General features: G+C 46.9%; 1 protein-coding gene across 5 annotated transcripts in view; it reads right to left on the bottom strand.

The window, feature by feature from the left end:
- The window catches only part of KDM5A (lysine demethylase 5A), a 610286-nt gene that overhangs the window by 504215 nt on the left and 82578 nt on the right, over nucleotides 1-23493 (bottom strand). For all 5 annotated transcript variants that reach the window (XR_011202239.1, XM_069228130.1, XM_069228132.1 and 2 more), the window contains 3 exons: nucleotides 22858-22977; nucleotides 18889-19047; nucleotides 14473-14654 (listed from right to left, as the gene is read on the bottom strand). Coding sequence is in view for 4 of the 5 variants with exons in the window: in XM_069228130.1 (XP_069084231.1) it covers nucleotides 14473-14654; nucleotides 18889-19047; nucleotides 22858-22977 (461 nt within the window). In the remaining variant the exon portion in view is untranslated. The remainder of the gene's footprint in view (nucleotides 1-14472; nucleotides 14655-18888; nucleotides 19048-22857; nucleotides 22978-23493) is intronic.

Below are 23493 nucleotides of genomic sequence, written 5' to 3'. Positions count from 1 at the left end.
TGTTTGACAGACTCCCAGACCATATACTCTTATGGCTACCCTGCACTTACAATGTCTAAGGTTTTGTTTAGACACTGTAGGGGTACCATGCTCATGCACTGGTACCCTCACCTATGGTATAGTGCACCCTGCCTTAGGGCTGTAAGGCCTGCTAGAGGGGTGTCTTACCTATACTGCATAGGCAGTGAGAGGCTGGCATGGCACCCTGAGGGGAGTGCCATGTCGACTTACTCGTTTTGTCCTCACTAGCACACACAAGCTGGCAAGCAGTGTGTCTGTGCTGAGTGAGAGGTCTCCAGGGTGGCATAAGACATGCTGCAGCCCTTAGAGACCTCCCTTGGCATCAGGGCCCTTGGTACTAGAAGTACCAGTTACAAGGGACTTATCTGGATGCCAGGGTCTGCCAATTGTGGATACAAAAGTACAGGTTAGGGAAAGAACACTGGTGCTGGGGCCTGGTTAGCAGGCCTCAGCACACTTTCAATTGTAAACATAGCATCAGCAAAGGCAAAAAGTCAGGGGTCAACCATGCCAAGGAGGCATTTCCTTACACAACCCCCCCCCAAACGAAAGAGGATGAGACTAACCTTTCCCAAGAGAGTCTTCATTTTCTAAGTGGAAGAACATGGAAAGGCCATCTGCATTGGCATGGGCAGTCCCAGGTCTGTGTTCCACTATAAAGTCCATTCCCTGTAGGGAGATGGACCACCTCAACAGTTTAGGATTTTCACCTTTCATTTGCATCAGCCATTTGAGAGGTCTGTGGTCAGTTTGAACTAGGAAGTGAGTCCCAAAGAGGTATGGTCTCAGCTTCTTCAGGGACCAAACCACAGCAAAGGCCTCCCTCTCAATGGCACTCCAACGCTGCTCCCTGGGGAGTAACCTCCTGCTAATGAAAGCAACAGGCTGGTCAAGGCCATCATCATTTGTTTGGGACAAAACTGCCCCTATCCCATGTTCAGAGGCATCAGTCTGCACAATGAACTGCTTAGAATAATCTGGAGCTTTTAGAACTGGTGCTGAGCACATCGCTTGTTTCAGGGTGTCAAAGGCCTGTTGGCATTCCACAGTCCAGTTCACTTTCTTGGGCATTTTCTTGGAGGTGAGTTCAGTGAGGGCTGTCACAATGGATCCATATCCCTTCACAAACCTCCTGTAATACCCAGTCAAGCCAAGGAATGCCCTGACTTGAGTCTGGGTTTTTGGAGCTACCCAGTCCAGAATAGTCTGGATCTTGGGTTGGAGTGGCTGAACTTGGCCTCCACCTACAAGGTGGCCCAAGTAAACCACAGTTCCCTGCCCTATCTGGCATTTGGATGCCTTGATAGAGAGGCCTGCAGATTGCAGAGCCTTCAAAACCTTCTTCAGGTGGACCAGGTGATCCTGCCAGGTGGAGCTAAAGACAGCAATATCATCAAGATAAGCTGTGCTAAAGGACTCCAAGCCAGCAAGGACTTGATTCACCAACCTTTGGAAGGTGGCAGGGGCATTCTTTAAACCAAAGGGCATAACAGTAAACTGATAATGCCCATCAGGTGTGGAGAATGCTGTTTTCTCTTTTGCTCCAGGTGCCATTTTTATTTGCCAGTACCCTGCTGTCAAGTCAAAGGTACTTAAGAATTTGGCAGCACCTAATTTGTCTATGAGCTCATCAGCTCTTGGAATTGGATGAGCATCTGTCTTGGTGACAGAATTGAGCCCTCTGTAGTCCACACAAAACCTCATCTCTTTCTTTCCATCTTTGGTGTGAGGTTTGGGGACTAAGACCACTGGGCTAGCCCAGGGGCTGTCAGAGCGCTCAATTACTCCCAATTCCAGCATCTTGTGGACTTCCACCTTGATGCTTTCCTTAACATGGTCAGACTGTCTAAAGATTTTGTTTTTGACAGGCATGCTGTCTCCTGTGTCCACATCATGGGTACACAGGTGTGTCTGACCAGGGGTTAAGGAGAAGAGTTCAGGAAACTGTTGTAGGACTCTCCTACAATCAGCTTGCTGTTGGCCAGAGAGGGTGTCTGAGTAGATCACTCCATCTACTGTGCCATCTTTTGGGTCTGATGACAGAAGATCAGGGAGAGGTTCACTCTCTGCCTCCTGATCCTCATCTGTTACCATCAACAGATTCACATCAGCCCTGTCATGGAAGAGTTTAAGGCGGTTCACATGGATCACCCTCTTGGGGCTCCTGCTTGTGCCCAGGTCCACCAAGTAGGTGACCTGACTCTTCCTTTCTAGCACTGGGTAAGGGCCACTCCATTTGTCCTGGAGTGCCCTGGGAGCCACAGGCTCCAGAACCCAGACTTTCTGCCCTGGTTGGAACTCAACCAGTGCAGCCTTTTGGTCATACCAAAACTTCTGGAGCTGTTGGCTGGCCTCAAGGTTTTTGGTTGCCTTTTCCATGTACTCTGCCATTCTAGAGCGAAGGCCAAGTACATAGTCCACTATGTCTTGTTTAGGCTCATGGAGAGGTCTCTCCCAGCCTTCTTTAACAAGAGCAAGTGGTCCCCTTACAGGATGACCAAACAGAAGTTCAAAGGGTGAGAATCCTACTCCCTTCTGTGGCACCTCTCTGTAAGCGAAAAGCAGACATGGCAAGAGGACATCCCATCTCCTTTTGAGTTTTTCTGGGAGCCCCATGATCATGCCTTTTAATGTCTTGTTGAATCTCTCAACCAAGCCATTAGTTTGTGGATGGTATGGTGTAGTGAATTTGTAAGTCACTCCACACTCATTCCACATGTGTTTTAGGTATGCTGACATGAAGTTGGTACCTCTGTCAGACACCACCTCCATGGGGAAACCCACTCTGGTAAAGATACCAATGAGGGCCTTGGCTACTGCAGGGGCAGTAGTCGACCTAAGGGGAATAGCTTCAGGATACCTGGTAGCATGATCCACTACTACCAGGATATACATATTTCCTGAGGCTGTGGGAGGTTCCAGTGGACCAATTATGTCCACACCCACTCTTTCAAAGGGGACCCCCACCACTGGAAGTGGAATGAGGGGGGCCTTTGGGTGCCCACCTGTCTTACCACTGGCTTGACAGGTGGGGCAGGAGAGGCAAAACTCCTTAACCATGTTGGACATATTGGGCCAGTAGAAGTGGTTGACTAGCCTCTCCCACGTCTTGGTTTGTCCCAAATGTCCAGCAAGGGGAATGTCATGGGCCAATGTTAGGATGAACTCTCTGAACAGCTGAGGCACTACCACTCTCCTAGTGGCACCAGGTTTGGGGTCTCTGGCCTCAGTGTACAGGAGTCCATCTTCCCAATAGACCCTATGTGTTCCATTTTTCTTGCCCTTGGACTCTTCAGCAGCTTGCTGCCTAAGGCCTTCAAGAGAGGGACAGGTTTCTTGTCCCTTACACAGCTCCTCCCTTGAGGGTCCCCCTGGGCCTAAGAGCTCAACCTGATAAGGTTCAAGCTCCAAAGGCTCAGTTCCCTCAGAGGGCAGAACTTCTTCCTGAGAAGAGAGGTTCCCTTTTTTTTGCTGTGTTGCAGTTGGTTTCCCAACTGACTTTCCTGTTCTCTTGGTAGGCTGGGCCATTCTTCCAGACTCCAGCTCTACTTGTTCACCCTGTGCCTTGCATTGTGCTCTTGTTTTCACACACACCAGTTCAGGGATACCCAGCATTGCTGCATGGGTTTTTAGTTCTACCTCAGCCCATGCTGAGGACTCCAGGTCATTTCCAAGCAGACAGTCCACTGGGATATTTGAGGAGACCACCACCTGTTTCAGGCCATTGACCCCTCCCCATTCTAAAGTAACCATTGCCATGGGATGTACTTTTCTCTGATTGTCAGCGTTGGTGACTGTGTAAGTTTTTCCAGTCAGGTATTGGCCAGGGGAAACCAGTTTCTCTGTCACCATGGTGACACTGGCACCTGTATCCCTCAGGCCCTCTATTCTAGTCCCATTAATTAAGAGTTGCTGTCTGTATTTTTGCATGTTAGGCGGCCAGACAGCAGCTAGTGTGGCTAAATCCACCCCACCCTCAGAAACTAGAGTAGCTTCAGTGTGGACCCTGATTTGCTCTGGGCACACTGTTGATCCCACTTGGAGACTAGCCATACCAGTGTTACCTGGATGGGAGTTTGGAGTGGAACCTTTCTTGGGACAGGCCTTGTCTCCAGTTTGGTGTCCATGCTGTTTACAGCTATGACACCAGGCCTTTTTGGGATCAAAGTTTTTACCCTTGTACCCATTGTTTTGTGAAGAGGCTCTGGGCCCACCCTCCTGTGCAGGTTTTTGGGGGCCTGTAGAAGACTCTTTACTATTTTTAGTTTTGGTTGTCTCCTTCCCTTCCCCTGGGGAGTCTTTGTGACCCCTTTCTTTTGGTCACCCCCTGTTGAAGTCTTGGACACCCTTGTCTTGACCCAATGGTCCGCCTTCTTTCCCAATTCTTGGGGAGAAATTGGTCCTAGGTCTACCAGATGCTGATGCAGTTTATCATTGAAACAATTACTTAACAGGTGTTCTTTCACAAATAAATTGAACAGCCCATCATAATTACTTACACCACTGCCTTGAATCCAACCATCTAGTGTTTTCACTGAGTAGTCTACAAAGTCAACCCAGGTCTGGCTCGAGGATTTTTGAGCCCCCCTGAATCTAATCCTATACTCCTCAGTGGAGAATCCAAAGCCCTCAATCAGGGTACCCTTCATGAGGTCATAAGATTCTGCATCTTGTCCAGAGAGTGTGAGGAGTCTATCCCTACACTTTCCTGTGAACATTTCCCAAAGGAGAGCACCCCAGTGAGATCTGTTCACTTTTCTGGTTACACAAGCCCTCTCAAAAGCTGTGAACCATTTGGTGATGTCATCACCATCTTCATATTTAGTTACAATCCCTTTGGGGATTTTCAACATGTCAGGAGAATCTCTGACCCTATTTATGTTGCTGCCACCATTGATGGGTCCTAGGCCCATCTCTTGTCTTTCCCTCTCTATGGCTAGGATCTGTCTTTCCAAAGCCAATCTTTTGGCCATCCTGGCTAACTGGATGTCCTCTTCACTGGGGTTATCCTCAGTGATTTCAGAGGTGTTGGTCTCTCCTGTGAGGGAACCAGCATCTCTGACTATTATTTTTGGAGTCAGGGTTTGAGGGACCCTGTTCTCCCTAGATAGGACTGGTAGGGGGGAATTTTCCTCCTGGTCACTATCCTCTTCCTCTGAGTTGCCACCCTCAGAGGGGTTGGCCTTTTCAAACTCTGCCAAAAGCTCCTGGAGCTGTATTTTGGTAGGTTTGGGGCCCATTGTTATTTTCTTTATTTTACAGAGTGACCTTAGCTCCCTCATCTTAAGATGGAGGTAAGGTGTGGTGTCGAGTTCCACCACAGTCACATCTGTGCTAGACATTTTGCTTCTAAAAGTTGGAATACTTTTTAAGAATCTACAACTGGTTCTAGAATCTAATTCAAACTTTTACAAACTTTTAAACTCTAAAAGAAATGCTAAACAGGATCTAACACAAGGCCCTAGCAGGTCCTTTAAGAATTTAGAAAACTTTTCAAATTGCAAAAATCAATTTCTAATGACAATTTTGGAATTTGTCGTGTGATCAGGTATTGGCTGAGTAGTCCAGCAAATGCAAAGTCTTGTACCCCACCGCTGATCCACCAATGTAGGAAGTTGGCTCTGTATGTGCTATTTCAAAGTAAGGAATAGCATGCACAGAGTCCAAGGGTTCCCCTTAGAGGTAAAATAGTGGTAAAAATAGATAATACTAATGCTCTATTTTGTGGTAGTGTGGTCGAGCAGTAGGCTTATCCAAGGAGTAGTGTTAAGCATTTGTTGTACATACACATAGACAATAAATGAGGTACACACACTCAGAGACAAATCCAGCCAATAGGTTTTTGTATAGAAAAATATCTTTTCTTAGTTTATTTTAAGAACCACAGGTTCAAATTCTACATGTAATATCTCATTCGAAAGGTATTGCGGGTAAGTACTTTAGGAACTTTAAATCATAAAAATTGCATGTATACTTTTCAAGTTATTGACAAATAGCTGTTTTAAAAGTGGACAAGTGCAATTTTCACAGTTCCTAGGGGAGGTAAGTTTTTGTTAGTTTTACCAGGTAAGTAAGACACTTACAGGGTTCAGTTCTTGGTCCAAGGTAGCCCACCGTTGGGGGTTCAGAGCAACCCCAAAGTTACCACACCAGCAGCTCAGGGCCGGTCAGGTGCAGAGTTCAAAGTGGTGCCCAAAACACATAGGCTAGAATGGAGAGAAGGGGGTGCCCCGGTTCCGGTCTGCTTGCAGGTCAGTACCCACGTCTTCGGAGGGCAGACCAGGGGGGTTTTGTAGGGCACCGGGGGGGACACAAGCCCACACAGAAATTTCACCCTCAGCAGCGCGGGGGCGGCCGGGTGCAGTGTAGAAACAGGCGTCGGGTTCGCAATGTTAGTCTATGAGAGATCTCGGGATCTCTTCAGCGCTGCAGGCAGGCAAGGGGGGGGATTCCTCGGGGAAACCTCCACTTGGGCAAGGGAGAGGGACTCCTGGGGGTCACTTCTCCAGTGAAAGTCCAGTCCTTCAGGTCCTGGGGGCTGCGGGTGCAGGGTCTCTCCCAGGCGTCGGGACTTTGGATTCAAAGAGTCGCGGTCAGGGGAAGCCTCGGGATTCCCTCTGCAGGCGGCGCTGTGGGGGCTCAGGGGGGACAGGTTTTGGTACTCACAGTATCAGAGTAGTCCTGGGGTCCCTCCTGAGGTGTTGGATCTCCACCAGCCGAGTCGGGGTCGCCGGGTGCAGTGTTGCAAGTCTCACGCTTCTTGCGGGGAGCTTGCAGGGTTCTTTCAAGGCTGCTGGAAACAAAGTTGCAGCCTTTCTTGGAGCAGGTCCGCTGTCCTCGGGAGTTTCTTGTCTTTTCGAAGCAGGGGCAGTCCTCAGAGGATGTCGAGGTCGCTGGTCCCTTTGGAAGGCGTCGCTGGAGCAGGATCTTTGGAAGGCAGGAGACAGGCCGGTGAGTTTCTGGAGCCAAGGCAGTTGTCGTCTTCTGGTCTTCCTCTGCAGGGGTTTTCAGCTAGGCAGTCCTTCTTCTTGTAGTTTGCAGGAATCTAATTTTCTAGGGTTCAGGGTAGCCCTTAAATACTAAATTTAAGGGCGTGTTTAGGTCTGGGGGGTTAGTAGCCAATGGCTACTAGCCCTGAGGGTGGGCACACCCTCTTTGTGCCTCCTCCCAAGGGGAGGGGGTCACAATCCTAACCCTATTGGGGGAATCCTCCATCTGCAAGATGGAGGATTTCTAAAAGTCAGAGTCACCTCAGCTCAGGACACCTTAGGGGCTGTCCTGACTGGCCAGTGACTCCTCCTTGTTGCTTTCTTTGTTCCCTCCAGCCTTGCCGCCAAAAGTGGGGGCCGTGGCCGGAGGGGGCGGGCAACTCCACTAAGCTGGAGTGCCCTGCTGGGCTGTGACAAAGGGGTGAGCCTTTGAGGCTCACCGCCAGGTGTCACAGCTCCTGCCTGGGGGAGGTGTTAGCATCTCCACCCAGTGCAGGCTTTGTTACTGGCCTCAGAGTGACAAAGGCACTCTCCCCATGGGGCCAGCAACATGTCTCTGGTGTGGCAGGCTGCTGGAACTAGTCAGCCTACACAGACAGTCGGTTAAGTTTCAGGGGGCACCTCTAAGGTGCCCTCGGTGGTGTATTTTACAATAAAATGTACACTGGCATCAGTGTGCATTTATTGTGCTGAGAAGTTTGATACCAAACTTCCCAGTTTTCAGTGTAGTCATTATGGTGCTGTGGAGTTCGTGTTTGACAGACTCCCAGACCATATACTCTTATGGCTACCCTGCACTTACAATGTCTAAGGTTTTGTTTAGACACTGTAGGGGTACCATGCTCATGCACTGGTACCCTCACCTATGGTATAGTGCACCCTGCCTTAGGGCTGTAAGGCCTGCTAGAGGGGTGTCTTACCTATACTGCATAGGCAGTGAGAGGCTGGCATGGCACCCTGAGGGGAGTGCCATGTCGACTTACTTGTTTTGTCCTCACTAACACACACAAGCTGGCAAGCAGTGTGTCTGTGCTGAGTGAGAGGTCTCCAGGGTGGCATAAGACATGCTGCAGCCCTTAGAGACCTCCCTTGGCATCAGGGCCCTTGGTACTAGAAGTACCAGTTACAAGGGACTTATCTGGATGCCAGGGTCTGCCAATTGTGGATACAAAAGTACAGGTTAGGGAAAGAACACTGGTGCTGGGGCCTGGTTAGCAGGCCTCAGCACACTTTCAATTGTAAACATAGCATCAGCAAAGGCAAAAAGTCAGGGGGCAACCATGCCAAGGAGGCATTTCCTTACAAGGTGACTGACTTTTAGAAATCCTCCATCTTGTAGAAGGAGGATTCCCCCAATAGGGATAGGAATGTGACCCCCTCCCCTTGGGAGGAGGCACAAAGAGGGTGTACCCACCCTCAGGGCTAGTAGCCATTGGCTACTAACCCCCCAGACCTAAACACGCCCTTAAATTTAGTATTTAAGGGCTCCCCTGAACCTAAGAATTTAGATTCCTGAAACTACAAGAAGAAGAGGACTGCTGAGCTGAAAAACCCCTGCAGAGGAAGAACAGAAGACACCAACTGCTTTGGCCCCAGACTCACCGGCCTGTCTCCTGCCTTCCAAAAGAAACCTGCTCCAGCGACGCTTTCCAAGGGACCAGCGACCTCTGAATCCTCTGAGGACTGCCCTGCTTCGAGAAAGACAAGAAACTCCCGAGGACAGCGGCCCTGCTCCAAAAGAACTGCAACTTTGTTTCAAGTAGCAGATTTAAAGACCCCTGCAACTCCCCGCAAGAAGCGTGAGACTTGCAACACTGCACCCGGCGACCCCGACTCGACTGGTGGAGAACCAACACCTCAGGGAGGACCCTCCGGCGACTCCAAGACTGTGAGTAACCAAAGTTGTCCCCCCTGAGCCCCCACAGCGACGCCTGCAGAGGGAATCCCGAGGCTCCCCCTGACCGCGACTGCCTGAACTCCATTTCCCGATGGCTGGAAAAGACCCTGCACCCGCAGCCCCCAGCACCTAAAGGAACGGAACTCCCGTGCAGGAGTGACCCCCAGGAGGCCCTCTCCCTTGCCCAGGTGGTGGCTACCCCGAGGAGCCCCCCCCTTGCTTGCCTGCATCGCTGAAGAGACCCCTTGGTCTCTCATTGAAAACCATTGAAAACCCGACGCGTGTTTGCACACTGCACCCGGCCGCCCCCGCGCTGCTGAGGGTGTACTTTTTGTGCTGACTTGTGTTCCCCCGGTGCCCTACAAAACCCCCCTGGTCTGCCCTCTGAAGACGCGTGTACTTACCTGCTGGCAGACTGGAACCGGGGCACCCCCTTCTCTCCATTGAAGCCTATGTGTTTTGGGCACCTCTTTGACCTTTGCACCTGACCGGCCCTGAGCTGCTGGTGTGATCCCTTTGGGGTTGCTCTGAACCCCCAACGGTGGGCTACCTTGGACCAAAAACTGAAACCTGTAAGTGACTTACTTACCTGTTAAAACTAACATTAACTTACCTCCCCCAGGAACTGTGAAAATTGCACTAAGTGTCCACTTTTAAAACAGCTTATTGTGTTTTATGTAAAAAGTATACATGCTAATGTAATGATTCAAAGTTCCTAAAGTACTTACCTGCAATACCTTTCAAATGAGATATTACATGTAGAATTTGAACCTGTGGTTCTTAAAATAAACTAAGAAAATATATTTTTCTATAACAAAACCTATTGGCTGGATTTGTCTCGGAGTGTGTGTTCCTCATTTATTGCCTGTGTGTATGTACAACAAATGCTGAACACTACTCCTTTGATAAGCCTACTGCTCGACCACACTACCACAAAATAGAGCATTAGTATTATCTCTTTTTGCCACTATCTTACCTCTAAGGGGAACCCTTGGACTCTGTGCATACTACTCCTTACTTTGAAATAGTGCATACAGAGCCAACTTCCTACAGCTAGCATCCGGAGAGGAGTGCTTGAAGACCACAGGATCACTGTTTATTTGTAAGACAGCCTGCAGATTTGTTAACAGAAGACTGAATTACATCTAACAATGCAAACGTCAATCACAAATGATGGTGACTAATACTGGCATAATTTTCCAACAAATCCAAGAAACAAACAGGATACTGATGATCAAATAGATAGCTGCTGCAAAGTTCAATTTTATTTTGTAATTGAAAGCATATGCCCACCATGTTTAGGTGGTGGCATGTTTCTTTTTCTGCTTTCACTCTTTTCATTTATCTTGCATATGTTAGTTGAGTTTGCTGGGGTATTTTTTTGTAGATGGGTAAGACGATGAATGCAAAAATTAGCCCATGGGTAAATGAATAGATACACAACTGCAGGGATGAGTGACAGAGTGCACTTATTGATTATAATAAGTCAGCAGTGACTGCAGAAGCAATTTAAATTATAAGCCAGGTGTACTGGCACCGCCAATACTCGTTGTCTGCAAGGAATGCATTCTTGGCTTTCCCACAAGGGTTTGGACAGTTTGTACAACGCATCTGATGAGACCACTATATTAAGCATCTGCCTGCTCAAAAGGTGGGTTTACTGATTTGCCTGCATACTAGACTGAACATCCACAGTCATGAGGGCACTGACCTTGGTGGAGACGGAATTGCTACTTGCCATGTAGACATCGCTTTGCTGCATACATTGCTGTGCATTCACATATTTAGGATAGTCCGGACATATAGTGTTAGGCTTGGACATTTGCAAATTGTTTTGAATAAGTCTTTAGAATGAGAAGATGAGATCTGACTCCTCCTCGTCATGCACACTGAGCATGGGCTCCATTTTAAGACAGTTTCGCACAGCAGATGACAGTATAAATGGAGCAAAAACATAAGGAAGGCGCATGAAGAGCAATGTGTAGTAAAAAAAAAGATAGCAAAAGATCTGCAAAAGACACAGGCTTCTGGGTATGAGGATGGACACATGTCAATCTACAGCACTACATGCTATGAACAGAAACCTAAAGGATAGCTAGCATTTTCTGTTTGTGGCAGGTGTGGCTGTAGATGCACATTACCACAGACCTTAAAGCAGGTCACATCGGAAGCAGTGGCTAGAATGTGGATGATGCATATGTCTGGAAAAAGGTCTTTAACACAGTCTGGCCGACAATGGTCTGATGATGGGCTAGGGTGTCCACAAGCAGTGCTTGGTAAAAGGTTTGTGGTATCGACTAGGTGGGTGCCTTCACAAAAATCCGTAAGCGGGATATTGACTAGAAAGGCAACAGTGACCCAACAGATGAAGGCGTAGTAGCAGTCTCCAATTACATCCTCATTCTGGTTTTATTCACCTCAACACCACTCTATTATTGAAGCGATTAGTCTCTTCAGGAAGGTGATCGAGATTTTTGTTCTTTGTCGAACTCCTCATCCCTGCAAGTACCTTTAACACAACTGAGAGCCCGCCAGCCATTAGAGGATTCTTTGTTAAGCGCGGGATGACTGCTATTGAAGCCATGACACAATTGGGGGGGGGGGGGGGGGGGGGGGGGGGGGGGGGGGGTGTCATCCTGTATATTTTTAAGACATCTTTTGTACCAGCAGGAATAAGGTACTGTCTGGAACCACGAGCACAGAGGCACCCATAGTAAGCCACTACAGCACTACGTTTGCCTTATGCAGTAACAGTGTTGTTTGGGAAAATGCAGACTTATTCAGCCCTCCCTTCTCTCTCATTCACCTGCCCCCGAAACTTGCAGAAGTCTTGTGTGGTACATACAGATGGCCAGGATGTCCACAAAGTAGCGCTTGGTAAAGGTTTCTGCTGTCGACCAGGTCGTTGGCTCGCAAAAATCTTCAAGCAGGATATCAACTATAGTGGCAAAAGTGACAGATGCAGTGTGTCCTGCAAGGGGCAGGGAGACCCCTTTATTGCTTCAAGATAGCAGGTTTCAATACACTTGACTATCAGCCAAACTAGCTATGTCTGCCTTGCGTATTGGAAATCCTTTCTAAGGCTTTACAAAGGACGCAAAGAGCGGGAACAATTTATGAAAAGCCCTCTTGACATTCAATGTGTGGAGTGCTTTTTCTGAAATGGAACCTGGTTGGGGGAAGAAGACTGGGGGTTCTACGGCTTGGTTAAGACAGCAGGATGACACCACCTTTGGGAGGAACTTAGGATTGGTTTGAAGGAAAATCCTGTCCTTGTGGACCTGGATGAAAGGCTCTTGAAGAGTGACTGCTTACAGCTCGCTAATGCCCTTAAGTGACATAATAGTCATGAGGTAGGCCACCTTCCACGAGAGGAACTGAAGGTGGCATGAATCAAATGGTTCAAAGGGTGATCCTATGAGCCTGGTGAGGACTACGCTGAAATTCCACACATAAGAAGGAGGTACTCCAGTGGGTATCACCCTTGTGAAGCCCTCCATGAAGACCCTGAAATCTGGAATTCTGTACAGGGACAAGTGTTCTTCCTTGTAGTAAAGTGCTTATTCCCACTTTTTGTCTGATGTCAGTGTGGTTGGTCTGTAGTTCACTGGGATCCTGCTAACTAGGACCCCAGTGACTGTGCTCTCTCCCCTAAATTTAGTTTGTTGGTAACCTTTCACACCTACAAATGGCATGCTGGTGCACGCCACACCTAGGTACCCAAGCCATTGGTACACTAGGGGTCTCCCATGGGCTGCAGCATGTATTATGCCACCCATGGAAGCCGATGCGAACTGTGACTGCATGGCCCTGACATTGCAGCTTCCGTGAAAGGGTGCATGTATCCTTTCAATGGCAAAGCCGACCACTGCACTTAGACATTATAAATCAAGCCCTTTGGTAGGCCCTTCAGCCCAAGGGCAGGGTGCATGTCTGTAAGTGTTAGCTGAAGTGACACCCCCGCACCTCCCAACTTCCTGCAGAATCCTTCATCTTGGTTTGGAGACAAGGTCCAATAGGGTTAGGTCTGTGCCCTCCCCCGCCACCAAAGGGAGTGGGCACAGGCAGGGTGTTGCTACCTTCAGGGACAGTAGCCATTGGCTACTGCCCTCTGACCCCTGTAACGCCCCTAAATCTAGGATTTAAAGGCACCCCAAACCTAGCTCACCAGATTTCTGGCGACCTCAAGAAGAAAGATACAAGAAGAAGGACTGCTAAGTCGACCACAACTGAGAAGACTACAGACACCAACTGTCTTGGCCCCAGCTCTACCGGTCTGTCTCCAGCTTCAGAAGCCCTGCTAGAAAAAGGTCCTGCCCACTCTGCACCAAACACCCACGGCTTGTGTCCAGTTGGCCCAGCAGTCCAGAGCAGGTCCCCAGGTGATTCCGACCTTGTGTCCACCCTGGGCTGACCCATCCTGGCCAACACAACATCTGCAGCCTAAATCCGGAGGACCCCACTGACCACGAGAGAACCAGACGAAGATTCCCGATGCCTAAAGCTACCTCTGTACCCGCAGCCCCCTGGCCTTGGGGAATATGACCACCGGTCCAGCAATGTTCAGGGCGCAGCCCTCTGCCTTCTCCAGCCGATGGTTTCTGGAAACCGACCCCCTGGAACCAGCCTGCAGCATCTATTTGACCCTGAGGTCCCCCTACTGAAAATAATTGGGAGCTCGTCCGGTGTTGGAGCCCTGCACCCAGCCGGCCCTGTGCCGCTGAGGGGTTGTGTTTGGTGCTAACCTGTGGCTCACCGAAACCCCCCCAGGTCTGCCCTCCAAAGTCGCAGGTACTTACTTTCTAGCAGATCTGCTTGTGAGTGTTCTTTTTGTACATTGCTGCCACACAACAAAACATTTTTTCTTATGTGTTCATCTGAGTCCACATCAAGCAACTTAAAAACCTGGTCTTTCTGGGGCTTGAATGTCTGATACACTTTACCTTTCTTGACCTTTATGCTAACCTCTTACTGCTCACTCCCTTCTGCCTGTCATTACCGTTAACAACACAAATGCTGGAAGAGCTTTGTCATGTCAGTTCTCTTCAGCATGCAGTCAACAAAGAACTCTGTCCTTTCTGAATGCATTTTTCTAACAAGAAATCTAACACGTTTGCTCTCTACAGCAGACCACCCTCTTCAAAGATGCACCCCTTTTTCACATAAAATGCACTGCCCGGTATTATGCTCGCAAAGCTGATGTAGGCTCTGATCCTAATCACGTTCTGAAAATAATATGATTTTTATTCATAGAACGCAAATGTTTCCAAAGTGAGGTCTGGAAACCAAATAGTGACCTATAGTTATAATTTTGGGAGAAAAGTCTGCTGCATAAACCCTCCCAATGCTCTCAAACTTCATCATGATGATCTGAAGAAAGACACCAATGAAATAAGTCAAACAACCCACATTAGCTTGTTTAGGTGACATGGGAACTGCAATAAGGTAGAACAAGTTTGCCAAGAGGGGAAAGACCTAGTAAAAGAAGCATTACTGACAACATTACTGTGGTTCACATAAACGTTGATGCAAGAAGGGTATAATGGAGCAAATAAGATTTCCTACCAGTGCAGATAGTTGATGGAGTAGCTCCAGTGGTCCTCAATGTGCCAACAAAAGGATGAGAAGCACATTCCAACATACAACCATGGCACTTTCATACCAGAGATATCCACATTGATGTGAGCAAGAACAGACTGCTCCAGCACTGGCAGGTTGTTCAGGTTCCATCCAGAATTTGCATATTCCTGTCAAGACACATGAGCATGAAATGTCAGCAACAATATGTAAAAGGGATAGATATAATCTAAAAGGAATCCTCTGCACAGGAAAGGATTCAAATGCAATACTTTAACAGGGATGTCGAATTCCTAAAGACTGATGCCCAGGACATATTGTTTGGGGTCAAGGACAACAAGTTTTCATGTCTAATTGTCCTTGGGACAAGTAGGCCAACCCCCTGTAGCACAAACCCTTTGACTGCCAGTTTACAGTACTCTATGGATCAGGGAAGGGTATTGTCCGCAGTTGAAGTAATATTTGTGTTCATATATTACTAATGTGGTTTGGAACTTGTATTTATGGTTCATTAATGCAAAGCCTTTATTATGAGGGTGAGCGTTCGAAGGAAATGTTGTAAACATCGGACTGAACTATTGACAGTGGTTTCAGTATAAAAATGTACACACACATTTGTAAAGTTTAACAAAATGAGCCTATGTGTAATGCCTCCCATAATGCTCTCTGATTAGCTGCAAATGTTTGCAGAATCTCGTAAGCAAGATTAATGATTCTTTCCTTTCAAAATAAATTGTTCACAAAAAAAATGCAACTGGGAAAATAAATGTTTTGCTAAACTACTTTGAAAATGTAGGTACCATTTCTTTGAAACATCTTATAGTAAAATGTGTTGACGCATGCTAGTAGTTTCAAAAACATATTCATAATGGACAATCAAGGTAACAAGTTTCAAAATAATTATGGAAAATATGAAAATAAACAAGCACTGGTAAAAGCAAAAGCTCTAACATTGGTAGTCAGCATTTTTGTTTTGTCAGTGTGTGCCTTGTTTCGACATGGCTTGTGTACAACTTTATGGCAGTGGGAGCAGTCCTGCCATCACCTTTAAAATAAACATTGGCAAAAATAAAACTATTGTTTGTTCTCAAAAATCACAATTTGCCGTAACCTTACTGGTGCTGAATAAAACTACGCTCTGTGATATGCTCCTTGTGAAAGAGCAAAATACCATCACTCACAGTGAAGCCGGTCAATAGATAATTTTAATTAAAAAAAAGGTCTTGGTTAATGCCAGACTTAATCAGGGGCCTCATTCTTAAATAAAGTTTTAAAAGTGCGCCCAGGGTATATGTCCCTGAATTAGTGTATATTTACAGCTTTCTTGAATTCACCAGAATTTACACAAGTAGAGCAAGAAATTTTACTCCTACAAAATATTTGTGAACTGCATTTTAGCACGAGCAAATATGCATGTGTAGATTTGCTCATGTGAAAACCTGTTGGGCGTTTACAAGTTCACTTTCCAATTTTACTTCTGTTCTTGTCAGGAGTACATTTTCAACTTTTCTTAGTATGAGAAAATATTAAGGACTACCTGATGAAAATCCCTAAAACATGCAACTTAGTAGGTTTGCACAGACTCAGAAGGGCATTTCAACCCTGGATCTAGTGGTTACCATTACCTTCAGCCCCAGTAAGTTGATCTGCGGAAAGGTGGCAAAATAAGGAATCCTGGGGTAGGGACATTGTCCATTCATCCTCATCTGTTACGTTTCCTCGGGGCCCACTGGGAAGGGTCCAGAATCCCACAAACTCCAACCACTACTCTCTGTGTTAGCCTAGGGGACAACTGGGTGGGTAACTACCTTGCACCTGGCTGCTGCAGGCACCTACTGTACTTACCTCTGGTGTTTATATTTGCCCCAGCTAGCTACCACACGTACCTTATTTGAGGTCACCAATTCACATTCCACCTTTTTTTTTAGTATATAGTTTGGCCCTGTGTATTTTTCTGCTATTTCTGATGGTATTTTGTGTACATATTGTGCGTAGATATCGCCAAAGGAAGATACACCTTTGCTAGTTAAGTAGTAGTCCTGTAATAAAGTATCCTTTATTTTTGCAACACTTGTGTGGTCTTTCTTGTGAGTGAGTTACTGACCGACTGACTACTGTGGGTACTGCAAGTGCTTTACATTCCTCCTGGATAAGCTTTAGCTGCTTGCCTCAGCTACCCCTACAGAGCTCTTGCTATCTGGACACATATTCACTATCACTAAGGGCTGCCTGGACTCAGTATAAGGTGCCACACCATAGGTGTACTCCATAAACTGAGCCAGCCTCCTACACAACCAACCACAGGAGTCCACTTATAAGGCCCCCAGTACCTCAGGGTGTCAAGCCATACAGGAGGTATGATAGCCACAAAGAAGGTCAGTCAACTGATCCCTGGTAGCCTCCTCTTTGTCCTAGGTACAGTAAGGAACAGGACCAGTCCTTCAGGGCACCTCTCAGGTCACTGACAGCACGTCCACTCCTCTTCTGCAGGTCCAGGAAAATGTTGCCTGGGGATGCCACATTTATATCTGGCACCAGTGCTAGGGGTTGTAGGGGCGAGGTTGACTTCTGGGCACTCTATAACCAATGGGGTAAAAGTTCACTGGGGCATCCTTACCGAATAATTCAGTAAGTGCTTCTTGCCTTACTGAAAACAATCCTACCGTGCCCCTCCACTCTCACAGTAAAAGATTAAAAAACTAATCTCCTCTTGTCCAGAACTGGTGTGCCCACCCACAAGTATGGCTATGATAATGAGCAGTCCCCTTTTCTGTGGGGACTCAAAATCAGGTTCTGTACGTAGCATCCATCCCAAGTGTCACCCAACATTTGTCTGTGACAGGGCTGGCACCTCTGAAGTTCCTGGACCCCCCAACTGGTCTTTCTGCCAGGGGAAAAACACCATCCCACTCCTAGACCAATGTCTCTGCTCTGGAAGCAGTTTCTTATCTCTTTCTCATCTAATTCATGCTAGGCTAGCCTGGGCATTTGCTGGAGGGCTAAATGCAAAGTTGTCTCCAGTAGGGGTGGCTGGAAATTTGAAATCCACCAGCGGAATTTAGTAAATCTGCGTTACTCATGTGACGCGGAATTACTAATAAATTCTGCTGCTCCTCTAGCGGAATTAACTCAGCATTGTAATGGGTTTTATACAGGGTTGAAAAGGGAGCAGTCTCTCTATGTTTAAAAACCACAGCAGATTCAACTTTAATCTACAGTGATTTTTAAACATAGAGGGACTGCTCCCTCTTACAGCCCTGTTTAAAGTACCAGTGCAATGCATACCCCTCGGGACCTTACATAAAAAATGTAGGGGCACCGAGGCGTATGTACTGCACTGCAGTGCAGCTCAGCGCATACCCCTCGATGCCCTGTCAGAAGTATCTCAGGGCACCGAGGGGTATGCACTGTACTGCACTGCAGCGCATACCCCTTCGTGCCCTCACATAAGTAGTAAGGGCACTGAGGGATAGGCACTTGGGTGGATACCCCTTTGTGGCTTTACATACTTATGTAAGGGCACCAAGGTGTATGCACTGCAAACTGCAGTGCCTAACCTGCACCTTCACGGAATTCCACTGAATTTTAGAGTAATTTCGTGGAATTTGGCAGAATGAAACTCCCACAATTCTGCCCACCTCTAGTCTCCAGCAGCTTCAGGAAGAGTAAATGTAGCTTTTAAAAATTGACAATTCCAATATGTTTAATAAAATCCGACTTCATCATTAGGTTTTATTTTTATTATTAAATATACAAATAAGCCTCCAAATGGTCTCTGTAGATTATAGTGTATGAACCATACTTTTACTTTTCCTATGTGCAAGTAATGTCGCTGTGGGACTAATCACTGGTGGAGCATACCAATCCTAATATCACACGTGACACTATTAAACAGTATGCACCCTACCTTGTGGGCAACAAGTTGCGCGTATGGATCACTTACTTATTTTATATTTTAAATTGGGTGTTCTTCCCTGCCTAAAATGTGATTTTGACAGGTCTGTGCTGCAGGGTTCTAGCTAATGCTCTCAAGTTATGCGGGGTACGCCTGCAGCCATGTTTTCACTGCCACTACAATAGATGGCAGAATAGGTGCTGAGGGCCACAAGTGGCAATGGTCTTTCCATGTTATGGGTATGTTTTTGCACCATAGGAAAGTTATAACTGACAATCTGTTATTCTGCTTATTTCAACATATTTTAAGGGTCAGAACACACACACACTGGATAGCAGTGCCCAAGTTCAAACTTATCAAATTATCAGTGGGTAACTCCCAAAGAAAAACATATAAAAAGGGTCACTATGCAATAACCTACATACACAATATGCTAAAGGTGATAATCAGGTACGAAGCACGTGGCAAAGGAAACCAGTGTGTGCCACAAATAACACAGCAATACATACTTCCTCATCTGGCATCAGCTTTCTACGACCATCATTAACAGGAAAGCCGCTTCCAAAGTCCCTGGATGAGATGTCAGCACCATATTCCACAATGACATCCTCTTCAATGCTGCTTACAAGCCGCCAGAACTCCTTCTCCACCAGCTCGGTGGGTACCATCTGCAACAGATTAATTGGCACATTTAAAATTCTGATAAATTTAACACATTTAATCAGAATTCTTCTGAAAAAGGACGTTACCTGACAACTTCATAACAAAGCAGAAATTGAAAAATAAATAAAAATACTCCCCTATATGGATAATTCATTTTTTAAGATCACAGAGGGACACAGTCAGGCCACTTAACTACCCTTAACCAAGGCAAATATATTTCTCAGATTGTAAGGGATATCTCGGTTGTCTACTAGACAAATAAGGAGAGATCACTGAAATTATCATAATCCTTTCTCTCATACTGAATGTAACATAACTAGAATCTTCTCTATTTCTGTTAATATTCAGTAGAGGTTATGGTTCCAACATATGGCTTAATACAGACCAAACAAACATCTCAAACAGCTTGTCTTAGACCCATGAATGGATTTGGGAGAACATCCTCCTTTTGAAGAGCTGCAATTGAAATATTCTCACTAGACCATTAAACAATAAACGCATATCTCAGCTGGCTGACACATATGCCTAGCTGGTCCACTAACACCAGTCAAAAAGGTTGTATAAGGATGATACTCAATGTAGGAAGTTGGCTCTGTATGTACTATTTCAAAGTAAGGAATAGTATGCACAGAGTCCAAGGGTTCCCCTTAGAGGTAAGATAGTGGCAAAAAGAGATAATACTAATGCCCTATTTTGTGGTAGTGTGGTTGAGCAGTAGGCTTATCAAAGGAGTAGTGTTAAGCATTTGTTGTACATACACACAGGCAATAAATGAGGAACACACACTCCGAGACAATTCCAGGCCAATAGGTTTTTGTATAGAAAAATATCTTTTCTTAGTTTATTTTGAGAACCACAGGTTCAAGATTTACATGCAATACTTCAAATGAAAGGTATTGCAGGTAGGTACTTTAGGAACTTTGAATTAGCAAAATAGCATACACAGTTTTCACATAAATCACATATAGCTATTTTAAAACTAGACACTGCAATTTTCAACAGTTCCCGGGGGGGAGTAAGAGTTTGTTAGTTTTTGCAGGTAAGTAAACCTCCTACGGGGTTCAGGTTTGGGTCCAAGGTAGCCCACTGTTGGGGGTTCAGAGCAACCCCAAAGTTACCACACCAGCAGCTCAGGGCCGGTGAGGTGCAGGGGTCAAAGTGGTGCCCAAAACGCATAGGCTTCAATGGAGAAGGGGGTGCCCCGGTTCCAGTCTGCCAGCAGGTAAGTATCCGTGTCTTCGGAGGGCAGACCAGGGGGGTTTTGTAGGGCACCGGGGGGGACACAAGTCCACACAGAAAGTACACCCTCAGCAGCACGGGCGGCCGGGTGCAGTGTGCAAACAAGCGTCGAGTTTGTAATAGGTTTCAATGGGAGACCAAGGGGTCTCTTCAGCGATGCAGGCAGGCAAGGGGGGGGGGGGGGGGGGGGCTCCTCGGGGTAGCCACCGCCTGGGCAACGGATAGGACCTCCTGGGGGTCACTCCTGCACTGGAGTTCCGATCCTTCAGGTCCTGGGGGCTGCGGGTGCAGTGTCCCTACCAGGCGTCGGGTTCTTAGAAGCAGGCAGTCGCGGTCAGGAGGAGCCTCGGGATTCCCTCTGCAGGCGTCGCTGTGGGGGCTCAGGGAGGGCAACTCTGGCTACTCACGGTCTCGCAGTCGCCGGGGAGTCCTCCCTGAAGTGATTGTTCTCCACAAGTCGAGCCGGTGGCGTCGGGTGCAGAGTGCCAAGTCTCACGCTTCCGGCGGGAAATGCAAGTTGTTTCAAAGTTGCTTCTTTGTTGCAAAGTTTCAGTCTTTGGTGAACAGAGCCGCTGTCCTCAGGAGTTCTTGGTCCTTCTAGATGCAGGGCAGTCCTCTGAGGCTTCAGAGGTCGCTGGTCCCTGTGGAAAGCGTCGCTGGAGCAATGTCTTTGGAAGGGGGGAGACAGGCCGGTAGAGCTGGGGCCAAAGCAGTTGGTGTCTCCATCTTCTCTGCAGGGTTTTTCAGCTTAGCAGTCCTCTTCTTCTTAGGTTGCAGGAATCTGAGTTCCTAGGTTCTGGGGAGCCCCTAAATACTTGATTTAGGGGTGTGTTTAGGTCTGGGGGATTAGGAGCCAATGGCTACTAGCCCTGAGGGTGGGTACACCCTCTTTGTGCCTCCTCCCTGAGGGGAGGGGGGCACATTCCTATCCCGATTGGGGGAATCCTCCATCTGCAAGATGGAGGATTTCTAAAAGTCAGAGTCACTTCAGCTCAGGGCACCTTAGGGGCTGTCCTGACTGGCCAGTGACTCCTCCTTGTTTTTCTCATGCTCTCTCCTGGACTTGCCGCCAAAAGTGGGGGCTGTGTCCAGGGGGCGGGCATCTCCACTAGCTGGAGTGCCCTGGGGCATTGTAACACAAAGCCTGAGCCTTTGAGGCTCACTGCTAGGTGTTACAGTTCCTGCAGGGGGGGAGGTGTGAAGCACCTCCACCCAGAGCAGGCTTTGTTTCTGTCCTCAGAGAGCACAAAGGCTCTCACCACATGGGGTCAGAAACTCGTCTCTCAGCAGCAGGCTGGCACAGACCAGTCAGTCCTGCACTGAACAATTGGGTAAAATACAGGGGGCATCTCTAAGTGCCCTCTGTGTGCATTTATTAATAAATCCAGCACTGGCATCAGTGTGGGTTTATTATTCTGAGAAGTTTGATACCAAACTTCCCAGTATTCAGTGTAGCCATTATGGAGCTGTGGAGTTCGTTTTTGACAGACTCCCAGACCATATACTCTTATGGCTACCCTTCACTTACAATGTCTAAGGTTTTGGTTAGACACTGTAGGGGCATAGTGCTCATGCACCTATGCCCTCACCTGTGGTATAGTGCACCCTGCCTTAGGGCTGTAGGGCCTGCTAGAGGGGTGACTTACCTATGCCACAGGCAGTGTGAGGTTGGCATGGCACCCTGAGGGGAGTGCCATGTCGACTTAGTCATTTTCTCCCCACCAGCACACACAAGCTGGCAAGCAGTGTGTCTGTGCCGAGTGAGAGGTCCCTAGGGTGGCATAAGACATACTGCAGCCCTTAGAGACCTTCCCTGGCATCAGGGCCCTTGGTACCAGGGGTACCAGTTACAAGGGACTTACCTGGGTGCCAGGGTTGTGCCAATTGTGGAGACAATGGTACATTTTAGGTGAAAGAACACTGGTGCTGGGGCCTGGTTAGCAGGGTCCCAGCACACTTCTCAGTCAAGTCAGCATCAGTATCAGGCAAAAAGTGGGGGGTAACTGCAAAAGCAATAAAACCTACTCTCTGGGCCCACCACTGGTAAACTAAGGGATATAAAGTCTTTCTAAAATGCTTCCCATTATACACAAACCATTTGCCTTGAATGCCTAATGCGTCCCCTTGAATTGTATCTTCTCTGCAACAACTTCACAGCTTTCACAGATTTTTTTTTTAAAGCAGCAGCAGGTTATTTTTAGCTGCTCATCCTAGCACAACAACTGCTACAGAACACAGGAACAAAATAAGAGTCACACAATGTCACATACTTAATTACACATCATCACTTGTCACACAGCATGAAAGACACAATAAAATCATTCACACTTACAAAAACCACTTCCAGTACCATCAAGTGGCAATGAAGATACAAGAAACGCAGTTGAACTTTGCAAACAGATCTTCTAATGAACATCTCAACAATCCTCAATCCAAATAGGCATCAGGAAAAAGGACATACTATAATCTGTAGTACTACTAACACAAGTTTGGAAAATCAGTTGATTTATTTTCTGAAAAAACAAAAGAAGCACATATCAATAAAAGGATGGAAGCATACTGCCAACGGTACATACATGTACTGGCATGTTGAAATAGTCAGATTTGAAGTTGTCAGCCATTTCTCCAAAGCTCTGGAGGGTATACTCCCGAACAGCCTGTTCAAACCCAAATGCCTCCCGTGGCTTGTTACATTCCTGGAAGAAAGACAAGTCAACGATTACCATGGACAGGATCAGGTGGACAAACAAAAGGACAGAACAATGGAAGAAAAAAATCATCAAGCTATATTAATGGATATTTATAAGTATTCTTAATATAGTCATGCTTTATGAACATCTTCAGGCATTAGAAAAGTCATCTGTAAACATTTTCTATCCTGTACGGCCTGTCCCTTAACATACAAATCCTATTTTTAAAACAAATCAGACCAAGGACACAATAATTGCTGCCCATTTTAAAACGGGAACGACATGAAAGCCAATTCTGCCCTGAAAAAAAAAAAAGTGTGTTGCAAGTCAATATTCCTTACCAGCATGAAAGGTGCTAGAATTAGTTATTAAGTGGCACTCAACAGGATTCGAGAAGGGGAGGACCTTAGTGAAGTAGGTATTTGAGGATTTACATGGGAGATGTAATAAGTCTCTTGGGGATGTCCTAAATACACAAGGCAGAGAATAACTGGAAACAGGTGAACGTCAGATAATATTAGA

The sequence above is a fragment of the Pleurodeles waltl genome, chromosome 4_1, assembly GCF_031143425.1.
Source record: "Pleurodeles waltl isolate 20211129_DDA chromosome 4_1, aPleWal1.hap1.20221129, whole genome shotgun sequence".
NCBI classification, from domain to species: Eukaryota; Metazoa; Chordata; class Amphibia; order Caudata; family Salamandridae; genus Pleurodeles; species Pleurodeles waltl.
The sequence above is the reverse complement of the archived record's forward strand: the minus strand, read 5'-3'. Positions and strand labels throughout refer to the sequence as shown.